General features: G+C 39.7%; 1 protein-coding gene across 2 annotated transcripts; it reads right to left on the reverse strand.

Moving 5' to 3' along the window:
* Positions 1-407: 407 nt before the first annotated feature.
* eogt (EGF domain-specific O-linked N-acetylglucosamine (GlcNAc) transferase) lies at positions 408-26081 on the reverse strand. 2 transcript variants are annotated; one of them, XM_061687340.1, is made up of 16 exons: positions 25914-26081; positions 20205-20438; positions 16799-16899; positions 16583-16691; positions 16285-16379; positions 16111-16215; positions 15373-15479; positions 14237-14340; positions 13089-13181; positions 12872-12943; positions 9648-9734; positions 6501-6569; positions 5640-5701; positions 5409-5528; positions 4966-5068; positions 408-2173 (listed from the first exon to the last, which is right to left on the reverse strand). In XM_061687340.1, exons 2-16 carry the CDS (start codon positions 20421-20423, stop codon positions 2027-2029), a joined length of 1593 nt encoding a protein of 530 aa, XP_061543324.1. In that variant the 5' UTR covers positions 20424-20438; positions 25914-26081; the 3' UTR covers positions 408-2026. The 2 variants fall into 2 exon arrangements, with proteins under 2 accessions (XP_061543324.1, XP_061543323.1); XM_061687339.1 differs by having other exon boundaries at positions 16799-16902.
* Positions 26082-26146: the final 65 nt, after the last annotated feature.

The raw sequence follows: 26146 nt of genomic DNA on the forward strand, positions 1-26146 counted from the left end.
ATACACACAACTCGGCTTGATCATCACGCAGGGTAAGGATTTTGGGTCATTTGTGGGGTTGTACTGCCCCCATGTGGCTAATATACATCACGGATAACCGAGGCAGTTTTTTGAGGTCATGCAGATTTATTATGGTGGCAGTAAAAAACTGAACTAGTGCCCTTTTGCACAAAGTCCTTTTCTTCCTTAAAACGGAATTCACTAAAATAATGAAACCCGGCAAAGGGATGCCTGGCATCAGCAAAAACTGTCAGGGAAAAAGTTCAGCTTGCTTCCCCTTCAAGGTCAGACTTCAAAAGTATGATCGATTTAATGAGGATGGAGTAAATCTTTGATGCCTAATATGGTCAACACAGACAAGAGAACATTAGCGTACTTTGAATTTTTTTTTTATTGAAAATGTTTCATTTTTCACATAAAACTTCAGACCAGCAAACTGTTCCACAGTTGACTATTGCTTCTTTGATAAATAAAATATCAAGGTCATGCAAAACACCAATACTATAGCAGTAGAGTGCAATAAAATGGTGCTATTTCTCTGTGTAATGTGCCAGTTAACCTACATTGGAAAATCTCGATAGTACCCCAAAAAAAGGCTTTGAGAAAAACTACACTCCCCATTAACCATTATTTCAAAGACTTCATTTCTATGAATGCAATTTGGATTGATTTCACTGGGAGTTTTTCTGGAGTGTTGACAGGCCTATACAATAAGTATGGACTAATCGCAGTAAGTTTGGATGGCTAAAGGGAACCAAGTGTAAAAAGACTCAGTATCTACACTATATGAAAGAAAAATTACCTAAAAAGAAAATAAATACACATACAAATCAATTAAAACTCTGTCTGATACATTTAAACACTAAGTTGACTAAATTGGGATTGGAGTGTCCAACTTTCCTTCCATCTATTTTCGAGAGCGCTCATTAGGGTCGCGGGTGAGCTGTAGCCTACCTCAGCTCACATGGGCTATCCAGAGTCTTCAACTAACCTGTCGTGCATGTTTTTGGAATGTGGGAGGTAGCCGGAGTAGACGAGAAAACTACCATGCAAACACCCCACAGAAAGGCCGGGGCCCAGAATCGAACTGATGACCTCTCGACTGTGAGACAGATGTGCAAGCCCAGTGTTCAATGATTTAAAACAAATATTTTACTGAAGTTTTTTGAGTATTTACAATCTTAGTGTTGATACCGATGACACTCATATACCAATACAATACAGCACAGTGGAAATCTGCATATTCGCAGTTTGCCATTCACAAATTTGCCTATTGACAGTTTTTATTAACCTATCCGCAGTGATTTGCTTAAGAACTCACCTACTTGCTGTTTTTGTGCTTAGGTCAATGCAATAACAGTATTGCTCTGGCGCCATCTGGTGACATCTTGGTGCCAAGGAACAATGAAGTGAGTGGAGAGCATCAATTACACATAAGTAGTCCATTGCTGCCAACTTGTGACAACTACAGGCAATTAAAAAACATTTAGCTATTATCAGCAGGGCTTGGTTGCTGTCCACCGCAAATAGTGGGGGTTCACGGTACTGATAAAACAGAACCCTTCTGTGTCACAATGTAGCACAGTCCTATTCTATGACGCTGATATATTGTTAATGCATTCTGTTTCTCAGGTCTCAACGTCAACAGCCTCAGAGGAGTCTCGAATCAAGGTGACACTAATCAAAAGTAACAACAGGCCCCATGTTACGGGACACTGGAACAGCTGCTCATTAGCCAACTTTATCCATGTGGAATGAAGCAGTCATGGTAGAGTAATGAAGAAGTACTCCTTGCAGTTCTCCAGATGTGTCAACTGCTTACATCTCATTTGAGCTGCCTGGCGTACAGATTTCACTCATCAGGACTTACTAAACCAGGCAACAGAATGTAGCAAATTCTTAGACCACAGAGAATTAGATTTTTGGGGGCGGGAGGGGGCAAAACTCTCAGGACCAATGTCACTATGTCCACTGATGTCAGCTACTTTCATGTCATTTATTTATTTTGTTTACCCACTCAAGGACTCTACAGTTCATCATGCATGTTACAACTCTGCCATTTGGGATGCTGTGTGATGTAATCTGCAGCGTCCAGCACAAGGCGCATGAATTCCTCCACGTCAAAGGAGTAGTTAGTGAACTTGGGATGGTCTCCGAGTGTCGGGTGGTGGCCCTATGGAAGACAATAGGGGTCAAATGTAGAGAGAGTGGAAAATTATGGCTTTCCTTCAATGCCTGCCTACGCCCGCTTACACAGATAATTACCATAAAGGTCTATGCCCTGAGGAATCTGCCATGAGCCCCCTACACCCACTATACAGTTGTGCTCATCATTACATACTCTGGCAGAATTGGGGGGAAAACAAAACAAAACATGAGTGGTCAGGCAAATCATTTGGAGTGCTGCACTCCAGGGAATTCCGCTCTGGGTGGGCGTCCATTTCAGAAACCGCCCCTGCACTGAAGGGCTGCCTTGGCCTTGTGTTTTGGATCACTGTCATGTCAGAAGGTTCAACTGCTTCCCATGTGGAGCATCCAGGCAGACGAATGCTAATTGTCCTACAATATTTTCTGTTAACATGCGCCATTGAACTTGTCAAACAAGTTTGTCAATATTCCCTGTGTCGTTACACCCCCCCCCCCCAAAAAAAAAAACACAAACATCAGCCATCCACCTCCATGATTTACAAACAGGATGGTGTACTTTTCACCAAAAGCCTTCTTGACTCCACTCCAAACATATGGTTTATGGTTGTGACCATCAAATTCAATTTTGGTCTAATCGCTCCAAGTAACTTTGTTCCAGAAGCTTTGAGGCTTGTCGAGGTGCTGTGTACCATTTTGTAAGCGGGCTGTTTTTATGGCATTGGCACAGGAAGGGCTTTTTTTTCTATCAACTCGACCGTGCAGCACATTTTTGTTTGAGTACCTCCTTATTGTGCATCTTAAAACAGCCACAGCGCTTTTCTTTTCTTTTTGCAGAGAAGCCTGTATTTCAGCTGAAGTTGCTTTTGGGTTTCACTTTAGATCCTGAACAATCTTCATCAAATCTTTGTTGGTCAACCTGACCCTGGCTTTGTATCAACAGAACCACTAATTTTCCACTGCTTTATCAGAGTTTGAATGATACCGATTGCAATTTTCAAATCTTAAGCTATGTTTTTTTAGATCCTTTTTCCAGATTTCTAAAGTTCAAGTAGCTTTATGAAAAAAATTGCCAATATTTCAAATTCTGCCAGGGTATGTAAACTTATGAGCAGAACTGTTTAAGAACCGAGTGCCTTCTTTCACATCAGAGGTTACCTGGCGCAATTGCAAAATACTTCTAAGTAGTTATATTTACTTGGCTCATTTCTACCACTACACTCACTAGCTATACCTACACGCCAAAAATGCATCTGCCCCAGACGACCCAATTTACAAAACAGCTCTTTGTTGCTATTAAATTCCCAAGTGTTATGTATTTTATGTTACTCAGGCTACCATAATAGGGTGGAACACAGAGCATTGTGGGTTATATAACTGCCTGGAAGTATGTGCTCAAATGTCTGTCATGTAGAGTGAACCACAGGCTGAATATTGCATGCCCCTGTGTTTAATGGTTCACTTTCCCTGAAGTGTGTTACGCATATGAACCCACACACTGACACACTAAGCAATGAGCTGACGCCGCCTGACAAGCCCGCTGCCCGTCCGTCAGCTAAGAGGAGCCCCAGTTAGCTCGCGAAATACCTGGTGGCGAGCACCTCTCATTGCACCATGGAAAGCTCTGCGATGACCCGCTGGGATATATTCCAGCCCCCCATATTTTCGTGGCTCCAATGTGAAAGGATGTGAAGACATAACGTGTGGTATTCGATTGACAGTTGACGATTGAGTGGGGCGTTCAGTTTCAGCGCATTCAGCGGACAAGCTCTGGCTGAAAACAAGGACAAAGGCTTGATTTTTCATGATTTTGAAGCCTCATTTTATGTGCTTGATTTTTTTAATCAGTCAAATTTGACAGGGTTGTTAAAAACACAAGACAACCACACATCCAGATCGGTCTCAGATCTGCTCTGTTCAAGCGCAAAAGCTCATCATGCCGAAAACACAACCTAATCCCTACGACGCAACCTTCGACATGGCCATTGAAAAATTAAATTCAGCTGCCAAACCCCAAGATTCTGGAGCTTATTTTTGTGGTGCGTATTTAGTTGTCAGACACGCAGTATTTTTGCTTCTGTGTTACTTTGTGCCTATGTCCTTCCCTTTCTTTATTTCTATCCTGCCCTGCCTAAACGTGCAGTGTTTACTTGAGCAGAGAGCCACCAGTTCTCCATATGAGAGGCAGCGTTCTTGCTTCAAGCTTCATATTTGTCACCATAAATGTTAAATTAAAGTACTTCCAACACAGCATCACTGCCATTACCATTCATACTTTGCAAAGAAAGATGATTCTGACTCTGATCAAATACAAATCTGCTAGCTTAATGTTAACATACAATGGAAAGCGACATAGATGGTGCAATGGAAAGTAGCATCGTTATTGGTGCAATTTTAAACCATCAAACAATGGTTATTTTAACATAAACATGCGAGTAACACATAAATAGAACATACAACAGTACTCACAGGTATATACTGTATTCTCTCTGCTCTGTGGAAACATATAGAACTTCTGTAGTTTAGCTTAAGCTTTAGTTTAGTTCGCTGTTTACTTCTCAGTCAGTTCTACCAGTGTTATACTACTGCTACCGTCAGGCTAAGGCACACACACAGTAGTGGGAAACAAACTCGTATACATATGTGTAATACAGTATATGCAGCTAAAGCAAAGAAGCTTATGTTCATAAGTTTGTGGGTGCGGCTTATATACTGGTGCACTCATTCGACCAAATTTTATGGCAAATACAGTACACGTGGAGAATGTTTATTTGTTAAATCATATGTTGGAAGAGTTATTGATCATGCAGTTTCACTTACCTTGTCCTCGGGTAACACTTTGTCCTTTTTGTGCCAAGTCACATAGCGAATGCCCCGCAGCCGGGCCAAATCTCGATAGCAACCCTCATCCTGACAATTATACCTGAGCGGGATAAAGACGCAACTTTGATCTGTTGCTGTCCTCAGTCTGACTCTCTTTCACTCTTTCTTGCTAAATATTGCTCTTGCACTCCAATCACACGCATACTGTTATTTGAATCACTCCCTAACATGCAAAAACAGTCCCAAACACATACTCCATCAGACTCTCTCCCCCCGGAAGAGCTGGATGTGAGGAGTGGCTTGTTTAATTGGTCATTATTTCACAGGTACACACTCGGTAGCTGACAGGAAGCTTTGAACATAAATTGCTGCCAACCCCATTGCTCAGCCAGTTTCCAATTTTGTCTTTTCATATCTGTCACACTAACAGATAAACTTACAGCTCAAAGACCACAGCCCAGTCGGGTAGGAAGAGTAGATGTGTAAGTCCTGCCCCGTGCATTCCGATGAAGATGTCCGAGTTGTGAGTGATCCTCAACTGCTCAAGGAACGGAACATCCCTAAAAGACCCACAGAAAAACACCTTTCGGTTATCCTTACCGACCAATCACTGTCACTAATTTAAAGTTGAATATCACCCCCCCCCCCCCCCCCTGCCAAAGCTCACTCACTTGTATTTGTAGTCAAGCACACTGACCTCCAGCTGCAGCACTGTTTTAAGCGCATTTACAAGCTGCAATTTAAAAAAAAAAAAAAAAAAAAAAAAAAAACAAGAATAAGTTATTTGATCAAACAAATATGGATACCGTAGTCAAGATCAGATAATTGCCCAATACAATGACAGTGTAATAAACAAAATATAAATCAGTGGTGATAAAAGGTGTTTAAGGCAGTGTTAAAATTATATGGTGTGGAGAAAGAAGCATGGGGAGGGAGGTGTAGGAATGGAACTTAACTCATGGTGTTGCGGTATTGCAATTACAGCTCTAAATTGTATTATTTTGAAATGGTTGGGTATTCAACAAATGTTTTCCCTTCAACACAAATACAAAAAATATAGAATATAAAAATATCCAGGCGGCACGGTGGGAGACTGGTTAGAGCGTCAACCTCACAGTTCTGAGGACCCGGGTTCAATCCCCGGCCCCGCCTGTGTGGAGTTTGTATGTTCTCCCCGTGCCTGTGTGGGTTTTCTCCGGGCACTCCGGTTTCCTCCCACATCCCCAAAACATGCATTAATTGGAGACTCTCAATTGCCCGTAGGTGTGACTGTGACTGCGAATGGTTGTATGTTTGTATGTGCCCTGCGATTGGCTGTCAACCAGTTCAGGGTGTACCTGCCCGATGACAGCTGGGATAGGCTCCAGCACGCCCGCGACCCTAGTGAGGACCATATTGTGAATCCGGTAGCCCACCCATGCAGAGGAAGATGTTATAAAAGGCGGACAAATGGGAGAACAAGGCAGGCGAAAAGGACTCACGCACCTCAAATAAATAGACAAGGAACAGAAGGATAAAGGATCTTGACTCACCTCATTTTGGTTTATTATTCTTCTGTATTCTGTACTGCGTCCCAGCAAGGTGACACGAACACGTCCTGCCTACAAACATTACATTTAATTTAATGATAAGAAAAAGAAATGTGGAACCTGAAAAAAAATTTTGAATTAAATATTGCAAATAGCTATATTAAAATTGTAAGCTTATAAAATAAAACTTTTTTTTAAAATACCTCATGTCCCACCAATCAGTCTCAAATTTAAACTTGCATCAAACTGGTGAAGTTTATGTGTAAATATGAATACAAATACATGTATTTATAGGTAGGACAGAGTTACGTCTGCTTCACGTTTGAGAGAAGTCGCTTGATGTCACAAAACTGTACTCAATCGTCACCAACATTTATTTGGACATCTCTACTTATGCCCACATCAAACTCTGAAAATATGAGAACGATCACCCCAATATGTTTATATATATATATATATATATATATATATTTTATGGACGTTAAGAGTTTTCCTCTTATATAGACGCTTCGTGTCACAAAACTGCGAGCAATCATCACCAAAAATTCATATGGATCTCTCAACTTAACCCCACTTCAACCTCTGAAAAATAGCAGAATGATAGCCCCAATATTTTGGGTTTTATAGACATTATTGGCTTTTCCTCATTAGAGGACCGTCCCGGTGTCCATGCTAGGCTGGCGGAGCACGGACAGCACGGTAGTAGAGAATATTATGCAGTTGTGTTCACAAGTTAGAGTACCTTGACAGAATTTGTAAGGTGTGTACCATTTTTTAAAGAAAAAACATGAAGGATCCACAAAACACATTTAATTTTATATTTAATGGGATTCAAATCCCGTTAAACTCAAAGGCATTTCATAAAAGCTCAATCTTTGCAAAAAAACTGAAAAAAAAAAACAATTAATGAGATGGCCCTTCAGTCATATATATATATATATATACATATTTCCCCCCATCCCCCTCCCCCCTGTCAATATGTGGTGGCGGCACGGTGGACGACTGGTTAGAGCGTCATGCCTCACAGTTCTGAATATATATATACACACACACACACACACACACACACACGCACACACACAAACACACACACAACCTCGATAAAACGGATCCAGATATAACGGATATCAGATAAAACGGACCATTGGGTCTGAGCAATGTGTCCAAAAATAATTTGCATTCGTCATTTAAACTGCTGTTGACTTGCCTGTTTGTTCCAGAATTGGCCACTGCTGTTTACTGGCACTATGGCGCAATGCAGGTAGAGAATGGGACTGACGTATTTCCGGGCCACAGATATACATTAGGACTAGGTCCAATTCCAAAAGACGTGCCTCGCGTGCCTACGTGGTGGCCATGGAGAATGTGGGGCATTGATGTGGTGGCACACACAGTGCATGTCAGATCAAATGAGAATCACAAGGTCAAAGGAACGGCCTGAAGAGCTCGGAGACAGAACTGTGGCAAGGCACAGATCTGGCCAAGGTTACAAAAACATTTCTTCTGCACTTAAGGTTCCCAAGAGCACAGTAGCCTCCATAATCCTGAAATTGAAGATGTTTGGGACGATCTGAATCCTACCTAGAGCTGGCCATCTGGCCAAACTGAGCAATTGGGGGAGAAGAGCCTTGGTGAGAGAGGTAAAGAAGAACCCAATGATCACTGTGGCTGAGCTCCAGAGAAGATGGGAGAAAGTCAACCATCACTGCAGCCCTCCACCAGTCAGCTTTATGGCATTAGTGGCCTGACGGAAGCCTCTCCTCAGTGCAAGACACATGAAAGCCTGCATGGTGTTTGCTAAAAAACACCTAAAGGACTCCAAGATGGTGAGAAATAAGATTCTGTGGTCTGATGAGACCAATATAGAAATTGTTGGCCTTAATTCTAAGTGGCATGTGTGGAGAAAACCAGGCTCTGCTCATCACCTGTCCAATACAGTCCCAACAGTGAAGCATGGTGTTGGCAGCATCATGCTGTGGGTGTGTTTTTGAGCTGCAGGGACAGGGAGACTAGTTGCAATCGAAGAAAAGATGAATGCGGCCATGTACAGGGATATCCTGGACGAAAACCTTGTCCAGAGCGCTCAGGATCTCAGAGTGGGCCTTCAAAAAAGACAATGACCCGAAGCACACAGTTAAAATACCGCAGGAGTGGCTTCAAAACAACTCTATGACTGTTTTTTAATGCCCCAGGCAGAGCCAGGACTTAAACCCGATTGAGCATCTCTGGAAAGACCTGAAAATGGCTGCCCATCAACGTTCACCATCCAACCTGGATGAGGATCTGGAAGGAGGAATGGCAGATGAACCCCAAATCCAGGTGTGAAAAACTATTGCATCATTCCCAAAAAGACTCATGGCTGTATTAGCTCAAAAGCATGCTCATACTAAATACTGAGCAAAGGGTCAAATGCTTATGGCTGTGTGATATTTGAGTTTTTCTTTTTTAAATAAATCTGCAAAAATTTCAACAATTCATTTTTTTTTCTGTCAATATGGGGTGCTGTGTGTACATTAATGCGGGGAAAATGAACTTAAATGATGTTAGCAAACGACTGCAATATGAAAAAGAGTGAAAAATTTAAGGGGGTCTGAATAATTTCCGTACCCACTGTGTGTATGTGTATATATATATATATATATATATATATATATATATATATATGTGTGTGTGTGTGTGTGTGTGTGTGTGTGTGTGTGTGTAATATAATGTATATAATAAAATAATAATAATAATAATAATGATATATATAAAACTCCCACATCCCAAAAACATGCATGGACGGTTAATTGACGACTCTAAATTGCCTATAGGTGTGAATATGAGTGTGAGTGGTTGTTTGTTTGCATGTGCCCTGCGATTGGCTGGCAACCAGTTCAGGGTGGACCCTAGTGAGGAGAAGGGGCTCAGAAAATGGATGGATGGATAAAACTCCACCAACTGCCACTTGCCACAAATGTCAACCCATAGCCCACTTAATGAATAATAGTTTAATTTATTCGGAGACCTCATCACTAATGTTAGGGGACTAATGAGGTTGTCCTGAAGCTGTGAAAAGCTTAGGGCATGAACATGGCACCCTTTCTTCAAAAGCATCATTTTGTATTATTCATAGCTTGTCGGCCTATGACTGTTTCCTTAGGTTCTTACCATGGGTCCATTCTGCAGTATGTTCAGACGATGGAGGACATGTTGGGAGAATGCCCGAAACATCCCTTCACTGGAGCAATCAGAGACCTGCCGACAAAATACAGCAGGTAAAATAAAGTTATTGGGACCACAGTCATGCATGTAGGTAAGTAGGTACATTTTAGCAATTCACATAGAGAGGACTCACAAAGTGTTTTACATGTTTAAAGTACATAATCTAAAACAAGGAGTTAATACAAGAAGAAAATCAGAACAATCAAGTTTTACTCAAATACCTGCCTAAACAACTGCTTTTAAAAAAATCTAAATGTCTAAAAAAGATTTATTCCACAATTTGACGACAACAGACTGCAGAGTTCTATCACTTTTCATTTTTAATCTTGAGGAGCAGTAAGTAGCACACCGCAGTGAGTTAGACCCCTATCTCACTGACCTCGAGACTAGTTGGCGACCTAATGGTGACTCAGGTCTCTGCTGGTTGCGGAGACGTCTTCGTGACGTCTCTTGGAGTCTCCTGGAGACTAGCAGTGTTGCTAAGGAGTCGCGCTTAAATCGAACACGTTCGATTTTAGCCAAGACCTTTTGGAGACTCCTCAATACACACTATAGAGAAAGGGCTCATGAAGTACATTCATATCGCCAAACTGCAAGCAATCCTTATTCAAATGTATATGGACGTTTCTACCTATGCTCACTTCAACCTCTTAAAATATCAGAAAGATCACTCCATTATTTTGGATTTTACAAAACGTTAAAATGTGTTCCTATATAGAAAAAGCTCAATTTCGCTTTCATGTCACAAAATTGTAAGCGATAATTACCAAAATTTAAATGGACGTCTCTACCTATGCTCACCTCAACCTCTGAAGATATCAGAACGATCATCCCATTATGTTGGATTTTACAGAATGTTAAAGTGTCTTCCTTTACCCTTACCGGGTATATAAGAAAAGCTCTACCCTTTTAAAGAAAAAGCTCGACATCACTTTAATGTCACAAAACTGTGAGCAATCGTTAGCAAAATGTATATGGATGTATCTACCTGTGCCCACTTCAATCTCTGAAAACAGCAGAAATATCGCCCCATTATTTTGGATTTTACGGAACATTAAAACATCTTCGAGGACTTGGTGTCTGTGCTGGACCAGCTGAGCGGGGAACACTCACACAGCACGCCCTCACAGAGGCTCACGCACACACATGCACCATATGTATATTTGTTTAAATAATATATATACTGTATATAAGCCTTTATCAGCAACTTCTGGGTTAATTGGTTGTCACGTTGTCTGGTGATATCTCCCAGACATCTTCATGGTGAGAGCAGAAGCAATATTTTGGTCTCCCACCTCCCGGAGTCACCGCGACTGATCACTACCCGCACTCTCGTTGACATCTCCGCCAGTGAGATAGGCCTTTTAACAGAATGATAGAATGAGAGTAGATCCACAATGTATGGAGTAACCAACCATTGAGTGCTCTATAGTTATTGTTGCAACTTTAAGCTTGTCCTTTCAGGGGTCTCCACGACTCACTCGCATGATTTGTTAGGGACATTTTTTATGGATGACAAAAAGTGTGATGTGGCTGAACTAGGCGCGGCCAAGTTACTGTTTTCAAGGTATACCGCGGTTTTAAAAAGTAAAGCTTTAAAAAACGCAAAAAACTTTCCATCAGTAGGGTGGTTGCTTTTCATCAGAAGAAAGAGCCTTCGTTTCTCCATTCTGCATAAAAACTCTGACTTGCTTAATAATGTGGATCAGCCTCTTTAAGTAGTTTTCTTCAGTAGTGTTAACTGAATATCAAATTCTAAACTGGCTAAGATTGATATCACTGAAATGGATAGACAAGAGAAACAAAAATATACAGTGGGTACGGAAAGTATTCGGACCCCTTAAATCTTTCACTCTTTCTTATATTGCAGCCATTTGCTAAAATCATTTAAGTTATGAACTTAAATGATTTTTCCTCATTAATGTACACGCAGCACCCGATATTGACAGAAACAAATGGAATTGTTGAAATTTTTGCAGCTTTATTAAAAAAGAAAAACTGAAATATCACACAGCCATAAATAAGTATTCAGACCCTCAGTATTTAATAGAAGCACCCTTTTGAGCTAATACAGCCATGAGTCTTTTTGGGAATGATGCAACAGACAGAAAAGGGTTTAAGAGGATAGATAGACCAAAGGACAGAATGGACAAGGGAAATATGGGTGCGAACCACAGCAGAACAATAGTTAGACAGTCAAGATATTTGACCGCAAGTAACATTACAAAGTCAAATCGCGTTCTTCTCTGTGGACGGGGCGGACACCCGTTGAGGACATGCAACAAATAACCAATAGGACAAGATGAGAGAGGACAGAGAGGGGCCGGTAGGACAGGATGTAGGAAATGAGCAAGGCAGGGCTACTGATGAGTGTTGCGAGGGATGCTTTTATAGTGTCTAAACACCTTTAAGAACCTGTGAGTTGTTATCGTAATGCAACCTGTGTTATTATTAGTGGTACCAGCGCAAGCAATTAAAGCCCATAGCGTGTCTATGGAACTTATTAGTGAATAATAAGAGGAGCGACGACCAAAGCGGAGCATCCCGGGGAGAGAGAAGAGGAGGACACAGGCCCCGGGTGCAACAGCATAGAAAGTCACCTTTCCATTGTATGTCCCCTCTAAGTATCCCCTTAATTTACTGATCTCTGTATCTACAGTATGTGTATTATGATGATTTTCTCCTAACCTCTAGATTTACTGTACAGCTAGAATACATGTGAAATAACGTAAAATTTCTGAGTCGCACATATACTTCTCCAGCAGTCTGTAATTCAGTATCCATCCATTTTCCATACCGCTTATCCTCATTAGGGTCGTGGGCGCCCTGGAGCCTATCCCAGCCGACTCTGGGTGAGAGACGGGGTACCAGCCAGAGTCAGCTGGGATAGGCTCCAGCACGCCAGCGACCCTAGTGAGGAGAAGCGGCTCAGAAAATGGATGGATGGATGAATTAATTACAGTACATCAGCTTATGTACTCAGCTATGTTTATGACCAAATACCGTTGACCATATTTGAATGAAAATTTATTCAGTACAGTACAGTCCATAACAGTGTTCATACCATTAGTACAGTACGGACGTGATACTTTTGGCCAAAGCAAATGCAATAATGTGTTGCAGTCATACTTCACAGATTCAAACACAGATCAATTTATTGATCAACTTACAAGTGGTGTGTTGTAAAAGAGACCATATCTCATTCTTGGGAGGAGGGAGAAAAAGGCATCTTTGAAACATACCTATGAAAAGACAGTATGATTTATGTTAGCATAAATGGAATTGCATAAAGTTTAGTTTGTCAGTGAATATGTCACAGGAGCATTCTTGCGAGTTGACTAGCCTTAATGAAAATGCAACGTATTGATCTTAATAAGTTTTACTTACTTTTTTAGAATCATAGGTCTTTAGGTGAATGATATCAGATTGTGAGAAGACCTTCCATGTTTCCCTGAACAAATCTCCGTATTCATAAAAACTCTATTAAAATACACAGAACGAAAGGATCAAAAGAAAATTGAGCAATAATGGAAAATGTGATTTGTTTGTCTGTAGCTTCATGAAAATTGTTATCTAGCCTAAGATGAAACCCTGACTTTATTTAGTGTTCCATTTCAGAGAAAATGTTCATCATTCTCTTTTGCAGTTTTCAATCACTTTTCCTGGTTCTTGTGCACACAGTTCATCGATCCATCCTTCAACTGACAAAATCCATGTGCAACAGTCTCTCCACATTTCCAAAAGCTATTATCTTTGCCACACTCACTTTCATGTTTTAATCTTCCCTCTGTAAAGAAATTTTGGACCTCACTGAGCAATACTAACCACGTACTTGTCTCTCACTTTAAGTAAATTCCTGCCTTCTATCGCGTCTGCTACCAACATTCGCTTACCACTTTCCTCTGACAGTGTTCCTATCAGATTTTCAAAAACATGGTTCAGATTTAACAATTGTAATAACCATCACCATTTTCACCCAGCTTTTCTTTTCAAAATTCCTTAAAAAAATTGCACCTAATTTCTATAACAACATATCTTACATAAACATGTACGAACAGCGCTGGTCTTGTTACATCCCATCAATAGCACAGAAATAACCTTAGTCAGAATGAATTTCAACTCCAGACATTTCCTATCCTTCTTACCTAAGGCATTGGCAAAATGTCTGTCTGGCCTTCTTTTCATTATTTACCATTTGGTCCCACCCACTTCCCCGTTACTGTATTCAGGAAAATAAATCAAGGTTTTCTTTCAATGTTTTTGTCCACCATTGGCTGTAGGGACTTCAGCCAATCCCATGGGGTTCGCTCTCATCAGACACTTCCATCTCATTTTTAAATCACAACTGGTTACTTATTATTGAATATTTTAAGTTGTTTTAACCTTTAAAATAAAAATGTGCTTTATTGGTTTAAAACGTTCTTGTAAATAAAATGGGTTTATATTATTATTAATATGTGTTACTGGTTCCATATTGATGGTTAACTTTAGATGAAGTAAAAATGAAGGCTTGTCCTTATAAATCAGGTACCCACCGTGTCCCACATAATTATGTTGATGTCAGCGCTGAAGGAGTTGTTAATGTGCTGGGATATGTAGAGGTTGACAAAGTCACAGAAATGATGGTACATGTTCACCCCTGGTGAAAAATGCAGAATTATTATTTAAATAAAATAATGGAGATGACAATGAACAATGACAACAATGAAACACTAAGATGAATGCTGGTACATTACAGTATATATCCTACCAGGGGTACTAAAATACAAATCCGAAAGGGCTGCCAAGAAATTTTGTAATGATAAAAAGGTCAATTCACTGACTTCAGTCAGGCCAAATGCGATAATACTGTAAAATTAAAATGTTCTTGTCAACATAAATTCAAAACTGATGGAAACTCCTGTGGCCCCAGTGGCAGAAATGATCACCCGGTTTGCTTACAATATCGCGGGTACGAACGTGCGTGTGGAATCATGGTGACCCAGCTATATGGAAACTTATCCACTTGTTACGCCGATCGCTAGCCTGAACGTGGCCAAGGGGCGGGGCGGGGGTGGGGGGGAGAGGGTAAGTGTACGCCCTGCCACCAGAGGGTTGCTGGTTCATATCCACACCTGAGCGCATGGCATTATAAGTGTAATGCATAATTATTATTAGTTGTAGTAGTATTTTAAGTCCATTACCGGCCTCTTACCACATTAAAATTGTTATGCTGCAAAATAATATTTTTTTTTACAAAAGGTACCTGTAATCTGATAAGATGTTTTTTTCTTCTTCAACTGTAGTGGAATACAGTTACCTATTTATTTGTATCCTACTTAAGTGACAATGTACATGTATTCCGTTACTCCCAAAGCTTGATGTTGGGAATAAGTCTGAAATAGTTTTCAATTAGGACGCAGCTACCTCATACATGCAAACCTCACATACACATTGACGGAGCTGGTTGACTGCACACTGAGCTGTACGAAATAAAGTATGGTTTGCGGCCATACTACTATGACAACGCCTGATCTCGTCTGATTTTTGAAAGGGTTGTAACAGTTTGGGGCCACAAACATGCAGCTGTCTATTGAGTACCCCTGGTATTTTCATTCAGTTTAATTGGTGTTACAATTCTTATTATTGATGTCATTAATTGGCCTAAAAAAGCAACAAAATAGGTATTTACCAGCATCCAGTTTCATGAAAACTGTGGGCTTTTCTATTATGACGTCACAGGATTCAGAGTGTAAGGGATGAAACTCCAACTCTGTGTATGTTTGAAGCTCGGCATACCTACAAAAAGCATCAATGCACTGTAAAATTTCAATGAAATATCGTAGCTGAGCATTTTCACTGAATATAATAAAGGTTACAGTACTGCACAATGTAGTCAGTAGTAGGTCATTGGCAACACTATTTGTGGTGTTACTATTGCAACAAATAGACTGAGAAATAATATGATTGCTATAGCTGTGCGAAAACAATAACTGACCTTAGCACTGTTCTGTACTTTCGTATTGTTATTGTTTACTATTGGTTCGATTAGAAGACAATTCCCTCTCTAATTTTTGCATGTTACAATATTTACTGCTGAAGACGATTCTGTGTTGAAGAAACGTGACACATCTTCAACCAAAGCACCAGAAGACATTAACAGCAACAAGCTCTAGTTTAGAAACATTGATTGAACTCAGCAGTGACTTCATCTATGTTGGACTGGTCATCTATATTACTACTATGTCCACTACTGCCCAACCTGATTGTCGTATGCATGCCAACTTGTCAAAAACAGGTACTACAAGATTTATGACTGCCAGAACCACGGCCAAGGTCCCGGATAGGTAAGATTGATAAGATACTGATTCAAAGGAAATGCTGGTCATGTCTTTGAGTAGTTGATCGTGGGTACACGTGACTCTCTCACCAAGACTGCAATGGGCTCTTGTGCTCTCCTGCTGCCGCAAGTGCTTGCTTGTTGAGTCTGCAATGACCACCAATCTCACCTTTCTGAATGAAGTCCTCCTTGTACCTGCAGCATAAACATGAGTGAATCAGTGGGTTGTCCTTTTCTAGCCATATTATTGGAAAACAAAATTACCTTTCATGACTTCTGCGTGGTTTCTGCAAGTCCAGGTAAAGGTTAGTTGCCTTACAGAATCTTGCATGACTAGTGCATCTCAAAGAGGAGTCCCCCTGGAAAAACGTTGGAAGAAATCTTTTCAAAAGTCAAACTACTATAACCTATTTTTTTTTTCTTTTCTTCTTATGTTTGCACTCCTTTACCAATCCTGTCTAGGTACTTTCTGTGGGCACTTGTTCACAAATATGCCTGCTGTATTTTCCTGTTGACTCAATGACCCGGTGGGAACTAAGTCCCGATAAATTAACAGACTTACAGGCTTGCTGGCCTTGCAAAGTGTTTTGAGCTCAGAGCGGCGCTCCTTGACGTAGCCAAAATCAGCCTGCTTCCAGAAAAGATCCTGCGCTGCTTCCAGTGAATCTACCCTAACAGTACATAAATGTATATACAACTCAAAAAAGTCACAGTACATACTGTATCAAAGAAAATTTATTTAAACAAATAGTTTGAAATATTAAATGACGAGTAATACCAGCCAGAGTCAACTTTGGTGCAAATGGGATAGCTGAAGCGCTTCTCTGGATCACAGTTCTTCTCATAACCCCAACAGGAAGACAAATTCAGCAAGGCAAACTGCTGTTAAAAAAATAATAAAAACAAAATTGGTACTTTAACGTAGCAAGCTACAGTATATCCGTTCATGAGTTGTAACACTGTCATTATTAACATCAGACCAAATTTTGCATTGTAAAAAAGCATATGAATAATAAATAAGTCATAACCCAATTGGCTTGAGTTTGCCACGTGTAACGCAACTTATATATCACGGAATATTGAGCGGGGTTTTTGTGTTTGGTGATTTGTCCGTGCACCACATACACACCGCAAACTGCTGCAGTTAAAATTCAACAAGTAGAGGCAAAAAGCCAGCCACAGCACACATTCGATGGCGAGTGAACGACATCAAGCCCGCCCAGCGACACGGAAGAGGAGATGGCCAAACTCCAGCCGTAACACGCACATTCGCAGGCTAGATCAAGCCCACAATTTCGTACACACACTTGCCGGAGAGATGCAGCCTGCAGTTACACATACATTTGACGAGAGATAGCCCACTAAGCATCTGTAATCTGAAAGCTCAGATGCCATACTCGATTGTTGTGATAATGAAAGCTAGACTCGCCATTGGCCCAGGAGTATATGGGGCAGAATGTGGGCTACCTGATTCCAGCAAGGCATTAAATAGGGTGTGTAACGTACACTACACTGTGTGCAGAATTATTAGGCAAGTAAGTATTTTGACCATATATTCACTTTTAGGCATATGTCCTAGCTCCCAGCTACATAAACCAGAATGCTTAATGTATTTAAGCATAGCAGGTGCTGTATATGTGTGTAATGAGTGTGGGTGTGGCCTCAGGAGATCAACACCCCATATAAAGGTGTGTGTAACAGCTTCTTTTTCTTAGGCAAAATGGGACAAAAAAGAGATTTAACTGACTCTGAAAAGTCAAAAATGATCAAAAGTCTCTCAGAGGGATGCAGGAGAAAAAGACGCAAACTCCCACAGATTTAAGAAGAATCAAGCATGAAGCTACCAGGAACCTGGAATACCTCAAAGTACAAGATGTTCAGTGTTCAGAGACATGCCCAAGGTAAGAAAAACTGAAAAAAGACCACCACTGAACAAGACACATAAGCTGAAGCAGCTAGACTGGGCCAAGAAATATCTGAAGACAAATTTCTCAAAGGTTTTATGGACTGATGAAATAAGAGTGACTCTTGATGGACCAGGATGGGCCTGTGGCTGGATCACTAATGGGCACAGAACTCCACTTCAACTCAGATGCCAGCAAAGTGGAGGTGGGATACTGGTACAGGTAGGTATTATTGAAGATGAGCTATATGGACCTTTTTGGGTTGAAGATGGGCTCAAAATGAACTCCCAAATTTACTGTCAGTTTTTAGAAGACACTTTCTTCAGGGAGTGGTACAGGAAGAAGTCTGCATCTTTCAAAAAGACAATGATCTTTATGCAGGACAATGCTCCATCACATGCATCCAACTACTCCTCTGCGTGTTTGGCCAGTGAAGGCTTGAAAGATGAAAAACTGATCACATGGACCCCTTCCTCACACGAACTGAACCCAAATGAGAACTTGTGGGCAGTTCTTCAACGGGAGATATAAAGTGAAAGAACACAGTACACCTCTCGGAACAATGACTGGGAGGCTGTGGTTTCTGTTGCACAAAAACTTCATCAATAACAAATCAAGAAACTGACAGAATCCAGAATCCGGCTTATCACCGTTATTGAAAAGAAGGGTAGCTAGCTATATTGGTAATTCTTTTTACATATATTAGTTTCAAATAATTTCTACTGGACAGTTTTGAGTTGTTTGTTTATATTTCTCACTTAAACAAATAAAAATAAAAAAGTGAAATGGGAAAATGTGTTTTTCATTCAGTTGCATAATAATTCTGCATACCCAATAGTTGCTTAGTACCGTAATTTCTCGTGTATAATGCGCATTTGTTTCCCCAAAAAATTGTCAAATGTCAATAGTGCGTATTATACATAGGTACAGGAGAAGAAGAAAAAATTCACATTTTATACATCTATGCCGCCATCTAGTGATTATGAAAAAGATGTACACTTTCAATCCAAAATGCCACCGCCACCTAGTGGTTATAAAAACTGTAGCCTACACTTTCATTCCAATATGACAGGGGTACGTATGACTGCATATGTGTACAGTTATGCTAATAAATTTACATACCCTGGCAGAATTTGTGAAATATTGTTTTTCTTGTTTTTTTTTAATATGACTGATGACTGAACAACAACCATCATTAATTTCTTTATGGTTATGTTTTGTTTAATGATAATGCTTTTCTGAAATGCTTGACCGTTTAATTTGAATCCCATTAAAATAAAATTAAATGTGTAACACCTGGTCCTTCATGTTTTCTTTAGAGAATTGTACCTATCGTACAAATTCTGCCCGGGTAAGCAAACATATGAGCACAACTGTGTGTTTTCTAATTTACTCACTAAAAGTAGGGCTGTGAATTTCAAAATAAGAGCAAGTAAATTAAAAAAAAAAGGATTACGTGTTCAAATAAATGCATTATACATAGGTAGAAGGTTTTTCCAGAATTTTTAGGTTAACTTTGGGGGTGCGTATTATACATGGGTGCGCATTATACACGAGAAATTGCGGTAATTGTCCACATATTGATATTCCCCTAAGAAAGCCTAAACCTGACTTTTACTACTTTTTTAAACCTTCTTGCTTGAGGTTTATTAACATTTTGGATTAACCTAAAGCACTGTGGTTGGTGATTAATAAAAATAATCCTCAAAAATTAGACGCCTAAAAACTCTGCACACTGTATATTTCTTTCTTCCTTGGGGTATTTTTTTTTTTTTTTAAATACAGTTTTGGTGTCATTTACTACTCAGTTATCATGTCACCATTTGAAACGGACATTTCATACTTGTTTACAATTCAATCTCATCGTTACTATCTTATTTAGAATTCATTGTGGTGGTTTATAAAGGCAAAATCAAAAACTAACTTTTGACATAAATGTAGAATAGTCTTGCATTTTATCAGTTGTTCAAACTGAATGTATTTTTCTTTACCCAATTGAATTTGGTTCATTGTTTAAGAGAGATTAAACAAAGTGATTTGTTTTATATTTTAAAATTAAATTAGTACCAGTAGCTACAATTCAAATATTGTACTGTTGTTCTCTCAAACCTTCCAATATGAACAACCTCATATCTAAAACATTTTTTAAAAGTTTTATGAAAAGACATTGTATGTTTTAGTTATTTCCAAATAAGAGTCACAAGAGTAAAGGAAATTAAACACATTTGAGAAATTGGTCTGTGTTAAAATATGGTTATTATGACAAAATACATATCTTACTTTAAAAGGACAGAGGGGGTCAAGCTCGCACTGCTTGGCGACCTTCTTGTTGTTGTACAGAAAGTAAGGTATGTGATCCGGCGCCAGGGAAATGCTGCTGTAGTTGAACATCGGTGCTGATTGCTTGTGGTTGCTGTTCTCACTGGTGACCACAGCAGCATAAAATACTATTTCCAACACTGTCAAGAGCAGCATAGCAGGAATCACACTGGCATGCATGTGGGCTGCTGAAAACTGAGGTAAAAAAAAAAAAAGAGAAAGACACAGTGACCGTAAAGTTTGGTTAGGAGGAGCATAACCCTCCACACCACACTGGAACAATATGTGGGCATGTGAAGTGTGTGGGAACTACATTCCAATCAGATATGAGTCCCACATAAGGAAACTGCCTGCTGCAGGAAGGTGAGCTCTTTCCGACTTTTGTTTGGGTAATCAGAATTAGGAATACATAAGCAAATAAAAGTTGAAGGCTTCATGCAGCTACAGAGCTGATCTTTACAGACATCTAGTAATTCCATGATAAATACAAGTATCTAACAAGTGAATGTTGACTTGTGAATTTGCATATGGCTGCAACGTAGTAATATAATGTCAGTCATTAGTCCATTTTCTATAGCGCTTGTGCTCATTATGGTGCGGATAAGATGTAGCCTATCAAAGCTGAGTTTGTGCAAGAGACAGGGTACACCCTGGACTGGTCACGAGTCAATCGCAGGGCACATATAGACAAACAGCCATTTATATTTTTGGGCAATTTAGAGTCCATGCAAAACCCTTGCAAGTATTGGGAGTACATGCAAACTCAAGACTGAGCAGAGATTCAAACCCAGAACTTCTACACCAGTGATTCTCAGCTGCTGCACTCAAAAGTGAGTTGAGGAGCCATTTTTGGTGGGTCGCGGACAGGCTGTAAAAATTACAGGGGGTCGGTCCTCAGTTTACAACAGTACTGACATACAGTCCCCTCCAAAAGTATTGGAACGGCAAGGTCAGTTCCTTTGTTTTTGTTGCAAACTGAAGGCATTTGGGTTTCAGATCAAAAGATGAATATGAGACAAAAGTTCGGAATTACAGCTTTCATGTCACGGTATTTACATCTAGATGTGTTAAACAACTCAGGACAGAGCAACTTTTATTTGAAGCCACTCACTTTTCAAGTGAGCAAAAGTATTGGAACAGACATTATTAAATTAACTTAAAGTGAATAACATTCATTATTTACTGGGACAACCCTTACTTGCAATAACTTTATCAAGCCTGCAACCCATTGACTTCACCAGACTGTTGCATTCTTCATTTGAAATGCTTTTCCAGGCCTTTACTGCAGCCTCTTTCAGTTCTTGTTTGTTTCTATGGGTTTCTCCGTTCAGTCTCCTCTTCAGGAGGTGAAATGCATGCTCTATTGGGTTAAGGCTCTGCGATTGACTTGGCCAGTCTAACACCTCCCAGTATTTCCCCCTGATGAAGTCCTTTGTTGTGTTGCAGCGTGTTTTGCGCTGTCCTGAGTTGTTTAACACATCTAGATGTGAATACCATGAAATAAAAGCTCCACTTCTGAACTTTGGTCTCATATTCATCTTTTGATCTGAAACCCAAATGTCTTCAGTGTATAACAAAAACAAATGAATTGACCTTGCATTTCCAATACTTTTGGAGAGGACTGTACAACATTTCAAGGCTTAGCGTAAGAATATGTTTTCACACAGTACAAGAAGGCATGCTAAATTAGTACTGTTTATCATTGGATTGTTTCATAATCATGACCTACAAATGTTTTTCATACTGTAATTATGACTTTAATACTGTGTAATCATAAATTAGTTTTAAGACTGTCGCATTTTGACTCGTACAAATTTGGATTATGTAACCACTGTAGGAGCAGTGAAATATTTCACGTGCATCGCAGGGTGGAGTTGCCATTTATTTGAAAAATAACTTGTTATATTAATATATGTGTATATATATATACATTGACAAGCATGCATCAGAAACATTATTACTTGGGTGTAAATGACTTACAGCAGTGTTTAAAAAGCCTCTTACAGAATAGATGCCATTGGTGTTTTTAGTCATAATAATCTAGACTGTTAAAACTGCTATGGGTTGGTTTGGTCTGTATCATTTGTTCCCTAAAAAAAGACAAACTATTGATGTTGCAATTTTGTGGAAAAAATAAGAGAACAGTGCCAAGATATTCCTTTTTGTATGTGCAGTTGTCTTACGTTTATCGCCAGTTCCTTAAGTGCTCTGAAAGGCACTTTGTGGGAATCTATCCATCCATTTTCTGTACCGCTTATCCTCACTAGGTTCGCAGGCGTGCTGGAGCCAATCCCAGCTATCTTTCGGCGAGAGGCGGGGTACACCCTGAACTGGTCGCCAGCCAATCGCAGACTTTGTGAGAACATGTAGTTAAAATATAGATAGAAATGTGTTTTTCAAGGATATTTTTGAACAACGCTTTCTCTTTATTGTTCTTAACGTCTAATAAAGTGGGTCATGACCTAGCAACAGGCAGCACAGTGACCGACTGGTTTCCACATCTGTGTGGAGTATGCATGTTCTCCCCGTGCCTGCGTGGGTTTTCTCCAGGTACTCCGATTTCCTCCCACATCACAAAAACATGCATGGTAGGTTAATTGGGAACTCTAAATTGTCTGCAGGTGTAAATGTGAGTATGAATGGTTGTTTGTCTCTATGTACCCTGTGATTGGCAGGCGACCAGTTCAGGGTGTACCCCGCCTCTTACCAAGAGTCAGCTAGGCGCCAGCACGCCCGCGACCCCAGTGAGGATAAGCGGTACAGAAAGTGGGTGGCTGGATTACTTTAAACAATTGGTAAATGAGGGTACCAGTGTGACAACAGTTGAGAACTCTAAACTGTGAGGTAGACAGGCTAACCACCAACTACTTCACAGTGTTGCTGACCAATATCGATCTTTTGTTCTATATCGCTCGTCCTCATTACTCACAAGTGAGCTAGAGCCTAGCCCAAATGACTTTGAGGCAGGGTACTCCCTGGAATGGACTGCATGGCACATTATAGACAAATAGCCATTCAAACTCACATTCACACATATGGGGAATTTAGCATCTCCTAGTCGGAGCATCGGGAGAAACCAAGGAAGACATGTAAGCTCCACAAGGGAGTTCTAGATTCGAACCCAGAACCCCTTGACAGAGAGTCCATGCTAACCAACCCCACCACCGAGCAGCCAACTTAATATTACGTTGGTACAGTCAGACATGTCAGTACGCACAAACGCTCTTCAAGATCAAATAAAACGCTACTTCACAGTACGTACTACAAATGTCTTAACACTACCGTCTTTCTTTGTCGCAATTTCATACTCAGTAGTCGCTGGTGTTGATTTCGAAGAGCCAATGTTGTCAAACTTTTAGCTATGCGTTAGTAATAAAGCATTGCTTAGGTAGTGTGCGCTTGCTTGTCTGGATATATAATATTTGGTTACAAACGTTTGTTTGTTCGTGTTCCCAGGTAGTTTGAAATGGTTAACGTGAGTACTAACAGGAGAGCAAACAAAGCTACCAGGACGCTAATTCAATGGAACGCTAATGGGATGCACCATAGTGGAAAAAAAGAACTGCGCATACAATAATGTATGCTGTACGAATAAGTGTTCATGCACACAGCTCAAAGTCAATTGTCACCTATAATGTGTTGCGATAAGTTGAACGATTGTCACGTTTACCTGAAAACACAACTTAATTTTCGCCGAAGTGAAGCGCTGCCGGCGCCGGTGGTCGCCATAACACCGGAAACCGGTGCGTAGTGACGCACCATTACCGCAAGGGGCGCACGTTTCCACAATCTATTCTGTGTCCCCATCATTCCCATGTCAAATTCAAGCTGATCAGCTCATTCAGAACATCTTGGGGACTATTTTACACTATATTATTCCACTTTTCCCAAATTCAATATTTTCCACTTTTCCCAAATTCCACAATTTACCCAGTAAAATTCCCAAATTTAAGATCTATTTTACACAACATCCTCCACATTTCTGGACCTATAATCCTTCTGTTTAGCCAATTCAGGACATCTTGGGAGCTTTCCTCTACACTCCAAATTCCCACACCTCCCAAATTTTGATGATAGATTTTTCCAAAGTTTTACACATTTACCTCCTCCTTCCACACTTCTCCTTCGACATTTCTTCAAGTCTCACACACTACATTTTAACAATTCAATTAATTTCAGGAGTTTTAGCTTTCAGCATTCACAAGCAATTTATGCAGAAATTACATTCTCTAGTTTTTGATTTATACTTATGATCCTTCAACAGGAAAATAAAACTAAATTTCATTGTTGAAAATGTTCATAACTATACACTGCTACATTGATATGCTCTATTACAGAACTGTATACAGAAATATAAATCTCGGTTCTGATAGCTCTACCACAACTTTCTAATTTTCATGCAAAATATTAAAATGTCTCAGTAGATTCGATTCATAACCAGAGTGCTGTGGGAAATTATCTGATTCCACTTCATTTATTTTCTTTGCCAGCGACCTAGTGACGGAAAGCTTCCACTAGATGGCAGAAGGTACAATAAACCTTTTTGTATCCACTTGTTGCAATTTCATCAACAGAATACAGGTAACATCAATAAGTTATCATTTCTATATTCTCATCGAGAAGTCAATTTATTTCAGACAGTACTCGTAGATTCTTAAAACACTTGGGAAAATATTTTTAAAGGGGCTAATTCCTGCCTCATTTCCACATTAAAAATAAAGTTCGTTGTTTGTTACATTACGTAATTATAATCTAGGTCCTAGAGCTAGTCTATTTGGGGTTTTCATTTGCATATTAAAAATTATACAAATATTTAAAAAAATATTAAAAGAAATAAAATATTTCACTGAGTGTCCATCTCTGTAAGTTTCACCATTTTTAATTGACTACATAAATTAAGCTTTCGACAATAATTTATTGAGATGTAAGACAAGTCTTCCTGAAAGTTTAACAGCTCTGTAATTTTGATACATCTCTGGCATTAATTCTCATCAGTGTGGAGGTGGCTGAGTGCAGGCAATCCATAATTTAGAACAGTAAAACCCAACCCTATGATCCAATTTCACTTAATTGGTCAGCAAATTATTTGTGCTGTGCAGACCAGCGATGGGCTTGATCCCACAACCATACATCCCCACTTTTTATGGTTCGTAATTTTGGTGTGAAAGGATCTCACCAGAGAATATTAAGTTATTTTCCGCTGTCAAGATGAGGAATAATTTTTTCCCCACAACTCAAATGTTGATTCGTTTACATTTATAGTTTAAATGCCACACGTTTTGATTTCAACAAGATCACACTCTGGCATGTGTATGCTGTAAAACAATATTAATATAATTTCTATGTACATCTTTTAATATTTCAGAAAGACAAAAAAACATGGAAGAAATTGTGCAGTGTGAAAGCCTTCACCATCTCAATTGCAAAGATGAAATTGAGAGAAAACCTGGATAACAAAATTGAAGGGGAAAAAATATACTGCACTGTAAATTGTCAGTGTTGGGCCACCAAGAGTTGTTAGAACAGCCTAACATTTTGTTGAGAGAAGTGAGCAGACAATTCTCTGTAACTCTCCTGGTATACTTATTTTTTAAATAGCAGTTAAAATGAGATAAGCGCTGGATGTTGGCAGAAACCTCAGCCAATGTTTTTATTTTTAAATCACCGCACCTTTCTGCGACCTCTGTTATGCCTGGAATCTTCAGTATCTTGTTCATTTGTTCTTTTTCATATTTATCATCTGAAAGCATAAAATGTGTACAATCAGTGTATACTAATTTGGTACTAGGTAATGTATACTACGCAATTTCACCGACATCCCTGCTTAAATATTGCATTATTAACTGAAATAAAATCATTTATTATAAAGGTGATTGTTTTTTTCTTTAAAGTTGAAAGTCTCA

Source organism: Phycodurus eques, chromosome 10 (genome assembly GCF_024500275.1).
Source record: "Phycodurus eques isolate BA_2022a chromosome 10, UOR_Pequ_1.1, whole genome shotgun sequence".
Taxonomy (NCBI): Eukaryota; Metazoa; Chordata; class Actinopteri; order Syngnathiformes; family Syngnathidae; genus Phycodurus; species Phycodurus eques.